The sequence below is a fragment of the Cinclus cinclus genome, chromosome 3 (assembly GCF_963662255.1).
Source record: "Cinclus cinclus chromosome 3, bCinCin1.1, whole genome shotgun sequence".
NCBI lineage: Eukaryota > Metazoa > Chordata > Aves > Passeriformes > Cinclidae > Cinclus > Cinclus cinclus.
This window is the reverse complement of record NC_085048.1, coordinates 83,163,945-83,184,203: the sequence shown is the minus strand read 5'-3', so window position 1 is coordinate 83,184,203 and position 20,259 is coordinate 83,163,945. Positions and strand designations below refer to the sequence as shown.

General features: G+C 37.1%; 1 protein-coding gene across 1 annotated transcript in view; it reads left to right on the top strand.

Moving 5' to 3' along the window:
- The window catches only part of KIF6 (kinesin family member 6), a 152,179-nt gene that overhangs the window by 91,142 nt on the left and 40,778 nt on the right, over window positions 1-20,259 (top strand). Inside the window, exons 14-15 of the mRNA XM_062490338.1 lie at window positions 3,396-3,498; window positions 10,349-10,404. Coding sequence (XP_062346322.1) covers window positions 3,396-3,498; window positions 10,349-10,404 — 159 coding nt within the window. The remainder of the gene's footprint in view (window positions 1-3,395; window positions 3,499-10,348; window positions 10,405-20,259) is intronic.

Here is a 20,259-nt window from a genome sequence, read left to right as displayed (position 1 = left end):
TTCAGCTATGTGAATTTGCTATAAATGATGATGGGTTTGCTGTGAATTTCACATTGTGTGAGTTGGCCATATTTGTGTTCTAGTATTCAAGCCAAGTTACACAATCTAACAGGGAAGGTATAATTAAAATTAGGCTGATACAAACTTTATTTCTTTTTTTTATGCAATCCTCTCAACTGGGGTTTCATGAATGTGACTGAAAGAAAATGTTATGCTTTTTCCAATGATCTGAATTATTTTTATGGTAATGACTATTCCAGGTCACATTGTAATGATTTGGCATGTGTTTCCTGGTTCTCATCCTGCAGGATATGATGGTTCTTCCTTAGATAAGATTTTTCAAATATTTATTTTGTAACACTATGCCATGGTAATTAAGAAGGAGAGGAGAAATTTTTTTGGCTTTTTAAGAGTGAAAGAAATTGGTTTTTCTAGAAGTTTTAGCTGAACTATTCCACTACCCTGCCAAAACTTTGTCCTTATCTTTGGTTTCTTCTCTTCATTTTGTGTTTGCTTATAATAATGTATGTATTGCTGTACATAGATTTCAATTTCAAAGCTAGACAAAAATCCAATAACACCTTGGTTTAAAATAACATATAGCTTATTTCTTAGAATGAAGCTCAGGAGAAACAGCATGCCAATAATGCTAATACACCATGGCACTTGGAGATCATTTGAACAAAGGTCAGACTGTTTTATGAAACTGCAGATTATTTAAGGATTATATAAAGAAATGTAGACATCACAATAGAAAATACCACATCAACAATGGAAAATACAAAATCTTAATTTCTGAGAAAAATGAAAATACAACTTCTCCATCAAACTTCCAATGTCTCTTGCAGTCTTTTGCTATTATTGACCCGGTGGTCTTCCCTTATTTTCTTCATAAATGTCTGTGCCATTGTCCATAGGCTGCAACATTGTTCTGTTGCTGTTGTATGCTCATACTTTACTTAAATACAATCTCAGTGATCCTTCCAAGTTTCTTTCCTTTAATACCATTTTCAGAATGGGTTTGTTTGCTACTTCGTATGTTTCTGTATTTTCTTAAAATGAACTGCATAAACCAGAAAATGTCCCCTTCCCAAATGTTTTGGGGATCTACTTTTGTGTGCCTTGTTTGGCTGTACAAATTTGATGCCTTTTCAGGCTAGTGCTGGAAAATGATTATCAGGTTACCTTTAATTTTGGTTGATGCATTTCTGCCAGGCAGTAGCAATAATCACTGTAATAGTTTTGTTTTCCAAACTTACTTTACTGTTTTTATTTGTACTCTCAAAGCAAGCACATGGCCAGAAGAGTTAAATACTTTACATTACAGTGTTATGTGTGAGTAAGGACATGTCACTGTTTATCTTAGGCTTGATCATGATTTTTTTCCAGGCTTTCTGCAATTAACACAAGCTTTTTCTGCAGCAAAAGCAGTTCTTGGGGGTCAATTCAGGCTACATGCTAAAATTAGTACTGGAGATGGGATGAACATGTTATAAAATTCTGCTTGCAAAGCTGCCTGTTTTTCTACAAGGCAAGCATGAAACATGAACATAATACTCTCAGGTCATCACCACAGAAAAATATATTTTCCTGAATTCTCTTGCTCTTTTGGATCACACACCAGTAAATACTGCACTGTATCTTTCTTTGATTTTCTTATTCAAAAAGGGTGGAGCATTTCTGCATGCTTTGCCATTCAAACATTCCTGGTGGTTCTATTTTCAACTCAAAATTTTTGAATTAGTAGCAGATGTACTGATTCTTTTGACTGAAACAGGGGGGCAAATTTATCTCTATATTTTAAAGAAATCTTTTTAAACTTTTACTGTTCACCGAACCCTGAGTCCTAGCTTTTGTTACCAGCCTTCTCTCTGAACAGTATCTTACATCACAGAAATCTCACTGCAGTCAATGGGAACTTATCCTGATATACATATGATGAGGTGCACCAGAAAATATTTAGAATGACTTTAAAATTCAGCTTGTGGACCATTAAGGGATAACATCCCAGTATCACACATCCCAGCCTGTTTAGGCATGTTTTGCCTGTTTTTTGTCTCATCTTCACTGATGGAAATGAGTATAAGATTTGGTGATGCTGGCCCTGAAAACACTGTATTTCATGCTTATGAAATGAGAAAATTGTGTTAAAGAAAGCAGAAGAAACGGGAGAAACCTGGAGAAGGAGAAAACCCTTACACCAAAACTGCAATGCAGGTAGTACTGGTAATGCTGGTCCACTGGCATAACACATAGAGAAAACACTTGCACAGCAGAAATCCTAGGGAGTTTTATAGCTCTTGTTCAAAATTATTTGGGGGTCTTCATAGCTCTGAGGCAGGAAGGCAGACTTGTCAGTAGAACAAAAGAAAGATGCAAGAGGGAGAAAATCAAAAGATAATCAAATTCCAATTTAAGGAATATAATTTTAGAGGTTTAAGTTGCAACTTGGAGGCTAAATTAAAGGTGGAGCTATTTTGAAATCTGCACAAAGTTTTAGAGTCTTCCCCCTCTCTGCTCCTGAACTATTTTAATTCCTCAAATTTCTTTAAGTGCAAGTTTCATCCTTTCTTCTTGCAAATTTATTGGCATATATGTACTGATGATAAAAGAGATGCTGGCATAAGCTCTCATTCTTCTTAAGCCTGTGAATGTTTTTGTTAATGATAATACAGATACAATGTATCTCACTTTGAGCTATAGAACATAGTTCATAGTAAGAACTGAAAATAATACAGACTGTAATGTTTTTCTATACTGATTTTAAAGGATTTGAAGGCCAAATAAGTCTTGACATTCTGGTGCACAAAAGGAAACAAACACCATGTCATAAATGTAAAAAGGCACAAACCATTTGTGTAGGTAGAATTCTTGCTTTACCTAAAAGGGTACAGAAAAGTATTTAGTAATACATAATTAAAGAAGCCTGATTTTGTTTCCTCCAAGAATATTGAAAATATTTGAGGTATATTTATGGCCCCATGTGAAACAGATGGAAGAAATACAGAAGCAAACTGCATTGTGCTGTTGTGAAAACACCTCTAGCCCACACTTAAAAATATTTCACATATTTTAAATTTTCAAAGTTCAGTTTTACTTATGAATATTCAAAATTATCATGACGAATTACATGCCTCAAGCACTCAGACTTTAGAGATGTGATGTGAAACATAAGTAATTTGTCAGATAATAGAAATCTTTTATCAAAAATTATTTCCAATCACTGGAAAACTGAACTTAGTCTTCTCTTTGCTTTAAGGCCCCTGGGTTGACTTGCTGCATTTATCTAAAAAGGATTTAAATGAGTAAATAAGTGCAAAAATCTCTTTATTTTGAATACTCTGAAGATTTTTTTGTTGGTTTTTTTTTTTTTTTTTTTTTTTACCTTGGGGCAGAAGGAAAGATGTCACTTGGATGTCAGGAAGCTTTTGAAGTTTTCAAGTGGGACCATGCTGACAGTATAACCATCGAGGACAACAAACAGCTTCTGAAGCAGAGGTGAGTGACACAGCAAAATGCAGCTGGGGGAAGACATCTGAGAGTTCATTACAGTCTGGGCAGACAACCCAGTCTTCTGTTGAGGACTTGTTACAGGCACTTCTCCTTTTCTTACTTAAGAGATTTCATATTCAGAAAGCACTGAGTGATGATAGAAGTCTGGACAGAAATTAAAATAGCGTGAGGAACCTTAACGCATATTTCCACAGGTTTTATTCATCTTCACAGCCGTGTTGAAGCAACGTGGCAATGGCATTCATGATCAAGAATTGTCTAGGGGAAGTAAAATCCATGGGACTGAATCAATTACTGCAATTTCCATTGTCAAAAATGCTTTACTGGCTTCAGCACTGAATTGGATAGTAGGCTAGGAGATGCTTAACATATGCATGTCTGGTGTCCCTAACCTGTTTGCCAAGTCATTTTAGCTTCTCTCTGCCAGTTTTGCATTCACAAACAGAAATAATACTTTCCTCCTCCACATTTGTTGTTACTGTTGGCAAAACACTTCATATGTCTGGTGAAAATAGTGATAATGGCAAAACCTTGGAAACATGAATTTTCAAACAGATTTTAAACTTCACAAATTGAACCACCAGCACTTGTCTATTTTATGTCTGGATAACACTACTGCTTCAGTGTCAGCTTTTCAAGTGTTAGCCCTCCTAGTACTGAAAAAAAAAAACCCATGGCTTTGAGATTGCAGATGCCAAAAGCAAATCTCTCAATCTTTATTTGTAACTAGCATTTCCCCTAAAAGTTGCTTGGGGGTATATTGTTTGGCCTTTTCTGTTTGGTTGTGGGGGTGGGGGGGGGTGTTTGGTTTAATTGTAGGGCGTTGTTGTTGTGGTTTGGTTTGGTTTGGTTTGGTTTGGTTTGGTTTGGTTTGGTTTGGTTTGGTTTGGTTTGGTTTGGTTTGGTTTGGTGGAGTTTTTTGCCTTGAGGTTTTCTCCTTCTCCAGGTTTCCCCTGCTTTCTTCTGTTTTCTTTAACACAATTTTCTACTTCATAGGCATGAAAGACTTTTTTTTTCAGGGTCACCAAGTCTCATTTATTTCAGTAAAATTGAGGTAAGAAATGATCTTCATATCTTTGTGATTTACTCAAGTTCTTGCTATTTATCACGTTTCTCAACTGATCAACTTTTTTCCTGGATCTATACCTCAGCCACAGGAACACAAATTGCTAAGGTATTAGACATATGCAAGCATTTATCCATGTAAACTGGATATTTAGTAGTGCTTTTCTTCTGATCAGTTTATCAGATCATGCCACATCACTGCATCATCACTGCATAAATGATTGCACTGCAGTCATTTCTGGTGTTGCTATTCAGCAGAATATTTAATAGTTACAGCATGATAATGAAAGAAATACAGTTCTGAGCCATGCTCTTCCCTTCCTCTAGTTAATCACAATTCTTCCATATTTTTCTGTATGTCATTACTATGAAGCAAACCAGTGTTTCCTTCTGGTTTCAGAATATATAATAAAGATGAGCAGAATCTACTAAGTTTGATGACAGATTTGCTTCCCTTAAAGGACAAAGAGATTCATACTAATGCCTTGTGTAACCCCTCTCTAATAGGCATCAGCTGATTGCTGAAATCAGTGCTAATGTGAATTTTGATACTTTGGAACAAAGCAGTTTCCTCTGCCATTTGCAGTCATTTTTAGCAAAAATGCTTATATCTACAAGTTTACCAAGTTCATTAGAATGGATTTGTATCAAATCCAGTCTGTAATTTGGAATGCAGCCTCTGAACTACTAGTTACACAAAAGCTCTGTTACCCAGCCAGTGTTCTAATTGCACAGGAAGAGGAGAGTGGACACCACATGTTTAAAGGCTGCCATAGCTTTCCTTTATATGTAGGCTTCTCTTGTTAATAATTTTGTTTATACTTGCATAACCACTTCTGTCATACCACAAACAGTGTTTGGTTCGCAAATTACTTATTTTTAGCTGTCTTATTTTTTCCTTTGGGTATTTTGGGTAGATTTTCTTGGCTTGCTAATTATCATAGAGTCAGAGAATAGGCTGAGTTGGAAGGAATATTTAAAAGTCATCTAGTCAAACCCTGCTGCAATAAACAGGGACCTCTTCAACTAGATCAAGCTGCTCAGAGCAAAGACAAGATTGCCTCTGAATATTTCTGGAGATGGGGCATCCACCACTTCTCTGGGCAATCTGTTCCAGTGTTTTATTACTCTCATTGTAAAAAATTTCTCACTTGTATCTAGTCTAAATCTATCTTAAAGCACTATCCCTTGTTCTCTCACAACAGCCCCTGCTAAAACATTTGTCCCCAATTTCCTTATAATCTCCCTTTAAATATTGAAATTCTGCAGAAAGGAACCTTTCTCTTCTCCAGGCTGAACTCCAACTCTCTCATATCTTCCTAAGAGTGGTATTCCAGCCCTCTGATGGTTTTTGAGGTCCTGTTCTGGATCCATTCTAACAGGTCCATGTCTTTCCCGTGCTCCAGGACGCAGCTGAATGCATTTAGTGTCAGTAGCTCAGTGTGCAGCTGCACTTGGAGCTCTGGTTGGCAGGAGCCCAAGTCAAGAGGCCTTGAACTGGCACTGATCCTTTGCATAACAGAGGACACAGGGACCTGTGATTCCTGGCAGGTAGACAGACACTTTGAGAGACAGTAGGAGCTGGTGCCTCAGGATGAAGAGCAGAGACTTTCATGCTCTTAGACTGTGAGGGTATAAAAATCCAGGGTTTCCTTTGTTCAGGGTCCCTTCTCAGAGGTACCAGCTCAAACTATTATCTTGTTGTTGCATCATGATTAAATTATTTTAAGGACCCAGACATCTGAGTCTCTGCTATGGGAAACCTGGTGTTGAGACAGTAAGGAAATGTTGTCTGAGTGGTAAGGAGTGCAGGGAGTCAAGCAATTCACTTGTTGGCTTACCGGAGCTACTCACTGCAAAGGGCCTTTGGTCCTAGCTCAGGTGATGAGTGTAGCTCATTTTGGCTAAGGACATGGTTAATTTTTTGTAGCAGCCATGTGGGCATAACCAAGACCCAGCTGTTATTCAATACCATCCTATGCCATAGCCACAGGTGAAGGAAAAGGATGCTCTCTCCTTTCAGAAAAGGGCATTCCTTTTCCATTGCGGGAAGTGTGGCAGACATAGTGGGGTAACACTGGTTCCAGTTGAAGGGAGTACTTTGGGTGGCATGGCTGTGGTTGGGTCAAACTCCAAACTTTCTCTTTTGCACAATTTTGTTATTAATATTGTTGCTGTTACTAGAAATTTTCTTATTTCATTGCTGTTTCCAGTAAATTGTTCTTATCTCAAATTGTAATCTTTACCTTTCATGCTTCCAATTGGAGAGGGAGCAACTGGAAGTGTGTATTTTTTAGTGTGACTCCTAATTCAGAGAATACCATTCCTAAAAATTCTGGTCCAATGCCTACACAGGCAGCATCACTGTACTCTTCCTAGGTTATCCATCTGTGCTTCTGCTGCCTGTACATTTCCTGCTTGCAGTTTAGATTGATTTGCAGATCTCACCTCAGCCATGCTGGTCTCTTGCTTGATTTCTTACTTTTGGGGAATTGTGAGTTTTTGCACTTCATGGGAAGCATTCTAAAAGACCTACCCCAGCTTTGTCCCTGAAGGCAGTTTTCCAGGCAATCCTATTGACTAACTCCTTGAAGAGTGGAAGTTTGCTTTCCTAAAATTCAGAGGCCTAACTTTGCCCTTCCGTTAACTCATATCCCTCTGGACTGTGAACTCCAATGCATGACTACAGCAGCCCAGGCTGCTTCAATCTTCAATTCCAATCTCCAGTTAGCTCATTACTTTGGTGACCAATAGGTCCAGTATCGTGTCCCTCTGGTCCCTCACATCTATTGCCTTGCTTAAGAAGTTGTCCTCCATGCAGTCCAGGAGTCTCTTTGATTGCCTACTGCTTGCCATGCTGCTTTTTCAGCAAATGCTGGCATGTTTGAAGTCCTCCAGGTGGACAAGAACCAGTAAGCGCAATGCCTCCATTAGCTGGAGCATGAAGGCCTCATAAACAGGCTCCCCTTGATCAGGCATCCTGTAGCAGATGCGAACCACTCAACTCCCTTTGCTGCCTTGGTCTCTGATTCCTACCCATCTGCTATCAGACTGCAGGTAACTGTTGTTCAGACACAGCTCTTCATGCTCAGTCTGCCTCTTGGTTTAGAGAGCAACCTCTCCACCCCTTCTCCTCACTTGTCTCCTGACAACCTGTAGCCATTGGTAAGCAAACTCAAGTTATGGGATTTGCCCCACCAAGTTCCAGTAAATGGCAACTAGACCATGCTTTTTTAGCAGTGTAGTGACTTTCAGCTTCTTCTGTCTGTTGCCCACACAGCATGCATTGGTATAAAGGTACCTCAGCTGTTGGCCACTCCATCTTCTTAGAAGAGCACACCTTAATTGCTTTCAAGTATTTCCTTGATGTTATTGGCTCCTATTGCCTCAGGAGCTCCTGGCACCTCTCAGTAAGACATCAAGTGTGCATTATATCACTCTAATATTAGTTGAATGGTGAGCTGTCAGTGAACCAACTTGGAAGTTTCACTGTGAAGGTCACAACTGTTGCTTTGGCTGTAAAATTATTCACATAGATGTAATTATGCATAATCATACATATAAAATATAGGCTTTTTTTCTGTAACTACTGGTGTAAAAATGATCAAAAGCAGTCAGCTAATCAAATCAAAATACTGAAAAGCATTTGTTTTGTTAAATATATATATAAGTAAAAAATCTGGTTTTGAATAAAGCTTTTCACCTACTACGTCCGAGCTCTTCAGAGGTGCAGTAGCTTATACTGTAACTCAGTAATATCTCTTAATATAAAAAGTGGGGAAACTGATACAGCCAAAGATAATTCAAATGAAACAAAATTGATTGAATTTGCCTTCAATTCAAGTTCCCTACGGGAAGTGCCTTTGTAAAATAGAAAATGTGATCTTCTACAGTTTTACAGCAATTCTTTTTCATTTTTCTTCCATACATTAATAACTGCTTCCCTGCTTAAAAGAAACCACCCTGTATGTTTATACCCAGACAGAATCAGATTTCTGCAATTTGGAATTTCTACACTTGACTTCCAGAGAACTTAATAATATCCCATTCCTCAATGCAATCATGTTCTCTTAGGATTGTTTCTCTGAGAAGGAGAAAAATGCATCCCATTTCCTAGTGAAATATGCTACCAAGCAATCTTTCCAGTTGTGCCACTCCAATGTAATATTGCATACTGCACAAAGCTTCTAAATCCCATCTTAGTCAGTACCTCCAGTAGTAAAATTCTACTGAGCTTACAGATGTGATGTAAATCTAATTTCCTTTTTGTTGTTCTCCATTATTTTTTTTCAATTTTCTTCTTTCCTTGCTTTTTGTTTTTTAGCTGGTTAACGACTAACTTGTTTTGTCAGTACTATGGGCAAGTTTCATGGAAAGGATGAGTTTTACTTGGGTCACTTGTTGTAATTTCTAGTAATTAAAAACAAGTGAATATTCATTTAATTCACTGAATGTCTTTCTCATTAGACAGCCTCTGAGTTTGTCTTGGTTTACATAATGAGTTGGAGATTTGTTTTCCAATGTGTTTATATTTTAATTACTGGCATTTGCATTCAAAGAGTGAAATCTTTGCCAAAAACGCTTTTTCCACTAGAATTAGCGGCTAAATTCACTCTGGGGTTTCATCATAGAGTATTTATCTTGTAGGTAATAGAAGCCATGATTTGGCAATTTCAACCTTTCTGTTGAGTGGTTTCCACTTGAGACATACATGAAGTTTTTTCGGCTAACAATATAATCTTTCATTCATCACTATTAATAGCAATATCACCTTAATGCTAGGTAATGACACCCTTTTTTTTTATGAAAGAATTATTGAAAATAGCCTTTTCCCATTCAATATTAGAGCCAAGTCTTGTGTATTTACCTGACTTATATTTTTTTTACTAGGATTCATAGTCACAGATGGAATCTGTTGAAATGTCATAAATTAATGCCAAATTTCAGTTTATGTTACTGTGTGGGTTTATAAACTGTGGTGTTTGAAAAACAGATGCACGACCTATTCAACTATTGGCAGTAGCCTATGAATAAAGGCTGGATAAATATCTGGCTTCGACTTTTCAAGATAAATCTCTCTGGTGCAGTGGATCAGAGTCAATAGCCAACATGAGATTTGTCTGAGGAACTAAGTGATAAGTAATTGATGAACTTACTATGGGACCTGAGAGAAAGGAGAGAGGTACTTCAGAACTTCTTCCCTTTGATATTTATGTAATACTTAATGCTTGCTCAGGGTTCCAGGTTAATCCCAGTAGAAAAAGTTTTCTAAAGTCTAACAGAAGCTTCAATTGCTTCCACCATTTTTCTGTCAGAAAGAGTAAGTGCTCAGGAACCCTCCAGCTTCATCCATTTAGCCTTGTGGAATTCAGCCTTGAAAGCAAATGCTTGTGAGCAGATACCAGCATAGGCACTTGAAATTCTAACTTGTTCCAGTCTTGTGAAGAAATGGGCTAACTGAGAGGGGGAATTTTTCACATCCTACCTTTGTAAGGGGAAGCCATACTTGTTTACTCTGTTTTGACTTTTTTTTAGTTAGACAGAAGTACAGTTTGTGGATTTCTTCAGTTAATTTGTCTAGATCAAGACTCTTCTTGATGGTTTATCTTAGACCAGACAGTGGTCTAGTTCTCCTAATGAAAAATTGTTTTCAAATAGTTCTATGTACAAATGGAAAATTAGTACTGAGTAATTCTGTATTTATTATGATAAACTTCTGCAACTAGTTGTTCTTTAGACTAATTCTGTATCATTATGCTTGCATTGACAGGTTTGAAGAAGCTAAATGCCTAGGAGAGAAATTAAATGAAGTGAGAAACAAAATAAGTGAGTACATTTTAACTTCATTTTACCTCTTAGCTGATGAAATCATGGAATTCAAATATACGGGAAGAGATTCTAGTTTCCAAAAGAAAAAAAGTCAATACATTGCTAAGATGAGGTAAACTAAGCTGATGACAGCAGTAATAATTTTATGTGTAAGTTTTGATTATTTCAAATATCACTATGTGAAAACTAGCTCCCTTCTTCATTTGATAGAATGTCTGAAATTTATCAAAAGGAGAAGTTATGGAATTAGCATGAGATTCTGAAATTTTATTTTGAAATAAAAGGATCCAGAACCATAATTTGAAAATTTCATGTGAATCGATCATTAAGGATTGTATTTATCCATAAATTTATATGACTGCTGATAAAGGATTATCACTCTGCACTTTGTGCAGATTAATTAGAGCAATTTTGAGGAGTGCCTCAGTTTGGTGGGGCGTTTCATAATTTTTTCCTTTAAGGTGCCAACAGCATATGTTTAGTGTCCAGTTTCAGATTTTTCAATGTCAAAAATCACCCATAGATATATTCAACCCCAAGGCAGGTCTTATATGATCCTCCTAGAAGCCTTTTGTATGTTCTTAGTTGATTTTAGAATTTTGTTGATCCCGAACCTGGAGGCTATCCAGGATTTCTGTCAGATGTTAAACAGTGGTTTTCTGTCCCTGAAGTTCTTAGAGATCAAGTCCATGTCCTTTTGCACATATGCAGGTGAGCTATGTCTCTTCAACCTTCCAGATACAGGCTGTGAGGGATCAGATTCTAGGATCATCTGGCATCCAGAGCAAATGGTGTCGATCTTGATCTTATTTTCTATATACTCCTTCTTTGGATGGCATCAAAATAGACATGGACAATGAAGTCATTATCATCACTTCATGTCTTAGAACACCAGCTGACTTTTGGGAAAGGAAAAGTATCTCACAACACAGAGCCAAGTGCTCTGTACTTACACCATAGCCATGATTATATTCTCTGTGGTCCCAAATGATAATTACTGCCCGATTTCCCTCTCAATCACCTTTGGGTACACCACAAGTCCCTCAGAGATATTATGCAGTATACTTACATTATGACAGGTATGCAGAAGGCTTCAGCCATGTTGGCAACGTGTTCTCAAACCACAGCACAACTGATGTTCTGGAATAGATCCAGAAGCAGAGACATCAGGTGGTGAGCCGTGCTGCAGAAGTTTTCTGAATACTTGGTTATTTCTGTAAGACATGACACTGGAATTCACCTGTCTTCTTTCAGTAGGTTAATTTGCCTCTGTCAGGCTGGCCAGAACATAAATGTCAGTACAGAACCTGTTCATGGATATCCATAGATTGACCCATGAGAAAAGAATTTCAATATCTACCTTGCAATTATGGGTCTCTGCAGTTTCTATATAAACTCACTTAACTCCAGCCAAGTCGGCTTTTTGCTGTGGCAAACTTGGAAAAGCAAGTTCTCCAGGCATACTGTGGAGAACTCTTTTTCCTCTGCTGGCATCTTGAAGTCCACACTGTCCTGCATTCCTTCTGTCTCTTAGATTTGCTTATCTATGTTACACCCAAGAAATTCTTTAGCCTAAATAAGGTGTGCCCAAAACACAGCCCTGACTTTCAAGATTCTTTCTCCTATGGAAGTTGAAATTAATTTTAGAGCAGGAACAATGAGTGTCAGCAATAAGCAGCCACACACAAGGACATTTTTCTCAGTATCTGGGGTTGCAACTCTGCTCCTTGAAGACAGGAGCCTGGCAGCCACCCTAAATGCACCTTATACCTGGGGAGAACAAATGTTTGTAGTGTATGGGAGACAGTAAAAGATGCAGTGGGACACACTAGGACAAGACTTGTGTGATCTCTAAGTCCCTTGAAATTTGAATCTCTCAGAAGAAATGTAACAATGCAATGTAGACATCATCTCTCAAGACTGTTTCCATGGATTACTGCAAAATGTAGAAGAAACCCTTGGTTTGGACTGAATTACTGTGGGCTTTTCCTCCTTAAGTTAGGCAAAACTTCTGATAGCTATAATGCAGTAAAGTATGGATTTAACTGCAGTTAAAAACATCTGTTTAAAACTTGCTTTTGGTTAAGTTCTTCAGTGATAAGAGTGAAACAGTAAAGTATATCTGGGAAACATGAGCAATACAACAGCAGCATATGTAAACTAAAAAAAAAAAACCAAACTGATCCCTTGAACAAAGCAAGAAGCCATGTAACACATCAGTAGTGTTGCACTGAATTTGACAATGTTTACATACCTCCTGTAGGAAATTGTAATAGGTTGTAGACCACACAAATGTTGAAAATGTCCTTTAAGAATCAAGCTAGAAATGTCTCCAAAGTTCTAAGAAAAATTGCACAAAGCATATTTTGATCCTTTTTTGGTGTGTAAGTATAGCTACAAGTAAAGCATTTTCAAATTAAAAATTAATTTCTTTACTCTCTTTTTATTATTATTTTGGTAGAAAAATGGGCAAATAGTATTTTCATTGAGTTTTCACTCTAGTTCTACTGTATAAGCAAAAAATTCTATTCATGTTGTACCCATTTATAAGTATCTGTATCCTGATTGATGCAGATTATGAAGATGCAACTGCTTTTTTGGATTGTTTTTATACACTGATGTCTGAGGCTTAAAAATTATCGTACTGTAAATTCCTTTCTTCAATATTTTCTCTGTAAGACCCTTCAACATTTGAAAATTTGCACTCTGGCTAATACAAATATTACATTTTATTAATCTGTCCTTTCAACCCGTCCAGCTTTGTTTGGAACATATAAGCACCTCCTAAGAAGAATTTAAATTTTGTCTGCAGTTCAGCTTAGTCAATTCAGTTACACTACCTTATACAGTTTGACAGCCTGATACATTTTTTTCCAGTTAAGTCTGTTTCATCATAGATATCATACTCAGAAGATCATTAAAGATGCTAAGCAAGTTTATTAACCTGCTAAATTTTTACTTAAAATGTGGTACAAGAAATGAGAGTCATCTGTGGACTGCAACTAGATCTTTAATTTACTTTTATTGTTGTTTTGGTTTCCTTAAACATTCCTGGCTGCCTTGTTGTGCACAATCAAGAACAGATCCCATCAGCATCAGTTTCCATTATTTCTAAGTTACTCTTAATAGTATAAAAATGTGCACCACAGAGGCCATAATAATCCATTTCATGCACTCTGATTATATTTTGAGATAGTGACAGCAGCATCTGGCTGTAACTTTTATGTCATAAATACCCTTTCATTCTGACTTTGGAAGTATTAGTGTTTTGCAGTGAAAATACGCCATACTCCAACCTCTTCTCAATTACACAAGCATTTCAAAATCATCAGGAAATCAGAGCTGTAGAAAGAAATTTGAAGTAGGATTTCCTTGGTAGGCTTTTGTAAATGTTACTGCTTGCACAAAAAGATTAAGGAAAATTATGTCTACATGTAAGGTTGATTTAAAGTGTGGAATAACTATAATATCAGAAATGAGACATGGTGAGCAGCATGCCTCTTTGCTACTATAACTCTTAGTCCTGGATTCTGCCTCCTTTTATGTTAACAGCAGTACAGACTTTTTTTTTATGAAATATATTATGTCTTAGATATGTGATTGTGCTTACTCTTTACAATGATGTCCTAGAAATAAGAGGATTAATTTTATTGAGGATGAAAATTGTCTTTTGGATAGTTGAGAATAAAAAAAAAAAAAAAGGACAGAGAAGAAAAAGAGGTAATGTTTCTATAAGTCAGAGTCATTTTAGTGATGCTGTTTGCTGCATTATCACACTAAACTCTGTATAGGCACAAAGAAAGGAGCAGAGGGCTTTGGTGCAAGCACTGAGGGGAAATTCTTTTTGCAAGTCAATATTGCATAAATACACCATAAAAAGCAGAGAAATGGTATAGATTTTGAACATATAGACATGTCTGGATTTATTTGAGTGAACTATTCAGAATTGTTTACATATGACTGGAGAATGTACCCAAGGACTGGGCTTTAAAAGACAAATACGAAAACCAACATGAATGAAACTAGAAAAAAATAACTGAGAGGTCAGGAAATAATGAGAACTCTGTAACCAGCGTAGGAGAAGTGGATAGTGGGCCAGCACTGACACAAAGTACATTTTTGCCTTTCTAGTCCAACATTAAGAACTTTCAAAGTGTATATTTTGCTAGCAAGAAAAAAAAAAAAAAAAGGTTTCTTTTCTTGGGGAAAAAAGTGCTGTGTGGCTGCATGTGTTTTATATTGTATCATTTTCAGAGAGTTAGGGTCTCTAGCAAGAACAGTAGATCCTTTTGGTATTACTGAAGAAGACAGTGAGGGAAATTTGATGCTGAAGCCTAAGATTTTTTTCAGAATAGTGAAGAAAACTTCTCATTGCAATTGTGCCTTTCCCAGTGTGGTGAGTCAGCTTCAGCCGACAATCTAGCAGCTCTCTCATATCCCTTCCTCAAAAGAATAGGTGTGAAAGTAGGAAGAAAAAGCTTGTGGGTTGAGATAAAAATGAGGACATGACTTACCAACTACCAAGTAAAACAGACTGAAGTCAGAGAAAATAAGTTTAATTTATTGTGAATTAAAATAGAGCTGTATGGTGAGAAGCAAAGACAAAACCTCTGAAATAAGAACTTCTCCCCTTTTCAGGGCTAGCAAGAAATTTTTGGGTTTTTTTTTTTCTGGGATGCTGTTATCAACAAGGTGGTTTTACACTATTGCTGCAAACATTCTGTGTCAAAGTATCCTGACAGAAAGGGTTACTGTACATCTGAGCAATCTGTAAAGAATTCAATAACAAAAAAGAACCAACTGCTACTAAATTAATCAAAAAGTGAGTTAGGGGAATTACAACTTCTATTTTCAGTGTAAATTAAACTGATCTGTTCATTCAGAATTTCACCACTTAAAAAAGTTTCCTATATGCAAGAATGTGCTGTGTGTTAGAAGCATTTAAGAGTAGTAAAGATTTCCAGTTCACTCCTATAAATGTCTGACTATTTTGGGTTATTTTTACCACTATTAGATTTAGTTTTTTCCTAGAGGAAAAAAAGCATACTATATGGTATTTAATGCCCAGAGGGAAGCAGCTGTTGTTTTTAGTCTGTCCAGAAATCAGCTAACATTATGATTGAAGCTGGGAGAGGAAGGGCAAACTCATGTGGGAGTAATAACTGTGTGAGGAAACAGGCACTCTCGGAATGAAAAAGGGTAGGTGGGTGGATTATGTGCACATGATGTTGATGGTGCATCTATACCCACAGGAATGCTGAGCTGTTGCACTGCTCTGCCTCATTTCAGGCTTTGATTTTTGTGCACAAAATCACAGAATACCAAAGCAAATTATAATCTTTAGTGACAGCATGTTCTAGTATTGCAAAGCATGGTTACTGAAGAGTCTTCATTTAATTTGATTGCATATTATTCACATAATGTTCATATGCATCAGTTAATGGCATGCTACACTGAAATGGTGAGGATGGAGGAGAGCGAGGACAGGACATGTCAGTGCTCAAAGATAATATTGATTCTGATTCACTAACTTGTATGTCACACTGTTATTTCTGTGAATGAACAGAAGATGTTAAACCTACTCCAAACCTAATTAATATAAACCCAGAATTCTTATTCATCTTTTTCTCTTTGTGCAAGATTCTCTGTATCTATACAAAAATTATCAGTCTTGTTACTGTCACTCTTCCTCCCCATGTAGATGAGCCAAGCAGACCTACATTAAACTCCAAAATAAGAATATTTTGTGCAAGGGTTTTCTTTACACCTACACAGCTTTATGAAGGGAATTGATGGCAGTATTTTTGCACAGAGAAGGGAAGAAATAAGATATAAATGAAGTTAAGATTTTTTAGGCAGCGGTGGTCTGAGAGCACTCTATTGTCTGTGTTGTATATCTACATTGTAGCTTCATATGAAGGCAATAAGTTACTTGGAAAAAGAAGGATCAACTAGTTAAGAACTAGAATCCCAAGGCTGATACTGGGAATGCTACGCATATTTTAAGCTATGATTACATGAGCTGAAACAATTGAGGGAAGTCATGCATGAGCAAATAGCATTTTTAAAACTTTTGCTGAAGAAGTATCTGTACTTTGAAAGGATGGAATTTTTCTGCTAAGGAAAAGTTCCATGCTTTACATGGAACTTAGATGATATTAAAAAAGTTGTGATGACTTTCTAGATGACATGGAAACCCACCAAAATCAATGTACTGCTTTCTTAAAGCTCAATAGCATTGGTAGTGTTAGCAATTTCTTTACAGTAATACAAATGTTCTGAGTTACAGACATTAACTTACTGGACATTGTTCCAGCCATGAATGAAGTGAGGCTACAATAAGAGAGAAATTACTGTGCTTTGAAATGCATTCAATTCTTTAGTGTAATATTCTGAGATACTCATTCTTTTATAGAAATAAACATTGTGACTTCCTAGTTGCTGATTTAATTCACTGTTCTAGTGTAATTTCAGAAACTATCAAGTACTTACAAGACCTTAAATGTGCTCCGCAAATTCTACTGGAAATGACTAGTGTAGAAGAAAAATGGCAAGATTTGGCTTAAAAACGGATGGAGAAACTTCAAGAAGAAAGGTTACATTCACAAAAAAATATGGTTCAAATGAGATGCGAACAACTCATAAATAAATTAATTCTGAATGATGATTTAATGAGCAGATAACTCAGTAATGTAATCCCACAGCATTTCATTCTTCAGGTAGCTTGTATTCTCAGCAGAGACCTTTAAAATCCATGGAACTTGAAATCTTGAAATCCTCACTAAGGAAAAACTCTAGCTGAGGTCAGTTTGACTTCTACTTGTGCATGGAGTAAAAAGAAGATTCTGCAAAGATTTCCACATTTATCTCTATTGTTCTTTTGGTTGATCAAGGGCAACAAGCATTAGCTATAGAATCATAGAATCGTTGAGTGATTTGGATTGGAAAAAACATTAGAGGTCATCCAGTTCCAATTCTCCTGCTGTGGGCAGGGTCACCTTCCACTTGAACATGTTGCTCTGAGCCCAAACCCATCAGTAAAAATGGGCATTCGGTGCAGCACATGCTGTGCTGCTCATTCAGCACATTCTCCATCAGATGTACTGTGTGTGCCTTCTCCAAAGCCTGTTCAGTGTCAGGCTGCATGCATGCTGCAAGTACCATGATTTATGTGTCCAACATCCCTAGCTGGATTGCCCAGTACCTGAGAAATTCCAGATGAACAGATAGATCAGTGATCTAGAAGAAGCTGAAACAGTAGTTTATTATGAGAAGTAGGAGATTTGACAAGAACACATTAACATAGACTGGAAGCTCCCTGAGCAAAAAAAACCTGTGTCTCTGCTGTTTCACCACTTCTGTCCTGCACTGGGATATATGGAAAATTGAAGCCTCAATACGCATAATTTCCAGTGATTTCTTTCCTCTTGGAATGCTGCCTGTATGTTGCAGATGTCCTCTGTCGCTTAACAAAGTCAGTCTTGGTATCAGGAGATAAGATGTATCAGAAAATAGTACAAAAACATTATTTCTTCCACACTTTATCTCAGGTGTGTAACTATGCCTCTCAGGTGTGTAACTATGTTGCTTACCCCTGAGGGATGTTGCTTATGCCTAACATAACAAAGCACATTAGCTCTGCAAAACCTGCAGCCATCTGTGAGAAAAACAGAAGAGAAAACAGGCCATGGGGACAAACAGTCCCCCCAGATGTAATTTCCCAGCTGGGATGTTATTCAATGTGGCCCAGTGCCTAGAAGCCCCAGTCTGTTTCTGATCTGCAGGTCAGTTTCAAAGAAGTTTTGTAATAAACGAGGCATGTTTATGTGTCCACCAAAAATAGCAGTAGCTGTTAAAGCTGAAGCCATTCAGCATGGCTGACACAGTCTTCAGTCTCTTTCTCCTTAATTTCTTGGCCCAATTATTTGGCAACTTAATGCTGAAAAAACAAAGTTCCTATGTGTGTTTGTTTTGGATAAATAACTAAGCATCGTGCCATTATGATGACAGTTTTGGAATCTATCTTTTTAAATGTTACAGTTTGATTTTTGGAAGCAAGGCATTGAAAACACAGAAAAAGAGCTGAGTTTATAAAGATTTTATTTTCTTAACTACTTTGTCACCATCTGCAGTCTCTTCTATGTTAGAAATGTAATTTACTTTGCTTTGCAGGGTGCTATATCGTATTTTTCTGCTTGGCTACAATTCCTTCAGTTTTAACATATTTCCTTCTTTGTATGGTGTCATGTAGCTTACTTTCATCCTGATTCTGTTCAGGTTCTTTTTCTACCTCTTCAGGCATGATTTCCTGGCTGGTTAAACAGGGATCTGTAGAGCATAATCTAAAATAGTGTGGTCTTTCACAGTGTCTTCTGGAAGATCTCTCTCAAGGTGCTGTAAGGCAGAATAGGTGTCATGATTTTCACACACACCTGGCAGGTAACTACTACGTGGTAGCTGGTTACTATCCTCTTGGGGCAGACTCAATCCTGTGATGCACATTTCCCCAAACTATTTTCTTGTCCTTTGAGCGGCCAGTTGGATCATAATATAAGGCAGAGTGATGGGAATGTATTTTTCTTTCTTGCCAGCACATCAGTGAAAGGTTCATGTTAATGATTTTTTGTTTGTTTGCTTTTTTACAGTGTTCATAGCAAGAGTAATCAATGAATTGCCTTGTTTGTAATCAACAGATCATATTTTGATTCACATGAAATTTTTTTTTAGAATCTCAAAAGTCTCTGCCAAGTGAGCAAAGCTTAAATTGTCTTGAAGTAGTGCAGTTATGTTTGCTCAGTATAATTCTAAACCTATGACTAGGTAATTTATAATATAATAATACTTCTAGCTGAATGAAGAGTCCCCAGAAAGCTGATAGTAAGGTGTGCAAATAAGGAGGAAAGCCAGTCTATTAAAGTCTATAAAATCTATTTAAAAATCTGTAAAGTGTCACCATCCCTTTCTGAAAACAGTAGAGAAAGTCTGCCTTTGTTACACTTACGGTAGGCATTGCACATGTTATAGGTCCTAACCCTAAGCAGAGCAGGAAAAATCAGCATTTTCCAAACCTGAGGATCAAGACATGAGGGAGGTGCCAAAAAGAAAGATGCGTGGGAGCAATGTTGGGGCAGTGCCATGCTCCCCTTGGCATACCTGTTGTAGTTGCAGTGTTCCTAGAGCTCTGGGTTTTGTGGCTTTTTCAAGCCCAACCCTAAGCAAAACAGAAAAAAACAGAACTTTTCAAGGTGAATTTCCATCTTGTGGTTGGTGCCAAGGTGTGAAGGGAGCAATGTTGGGGTTGGCATGCCTTTTCTACTTGCACTGTCCATGGACTTCAAGGCTCTGTGGTTTTCTCAACGCTAACTGCAAACATAACCCTAGCCCTAAGCACAGCAGCAAAAGCAGCTTCTTTTCTAGGTGCCCAGGACATAAATTGCACCAAGAAGAAAGCTGTTGAGGGAGCAATCTTTGGGAAGTGGGCAGTTGCTTTTTCTAAATACAATGCTCCAAAATCTACCAAAATGATACCCACTAAAACCTAAGGGAACAAAGTCAAAAGAAGAGACAGGAGACAAAATTCATGAAAAGAAGAAAAAAAAAAATTAAAACAAAGAGAAACAAAAAAATGGCATGGAGGGCCTAAAGGGCAGAGAAAAGAACTAAACCCTGCTGAACTGATCTTCATTGAAATCACAAGAAATCTTCATTTCAGGAAAGGATCTTAATTCTTGATAACAGAAAAGGTTGCAAGAATTCTGGAAAGGAGATATTATCCAATAAAGTGAAAAAATAAAAAACAATAGAAAATTTGGAAATGGAGTGACTAAAAGCAAATTGATAGGAATGAAATGA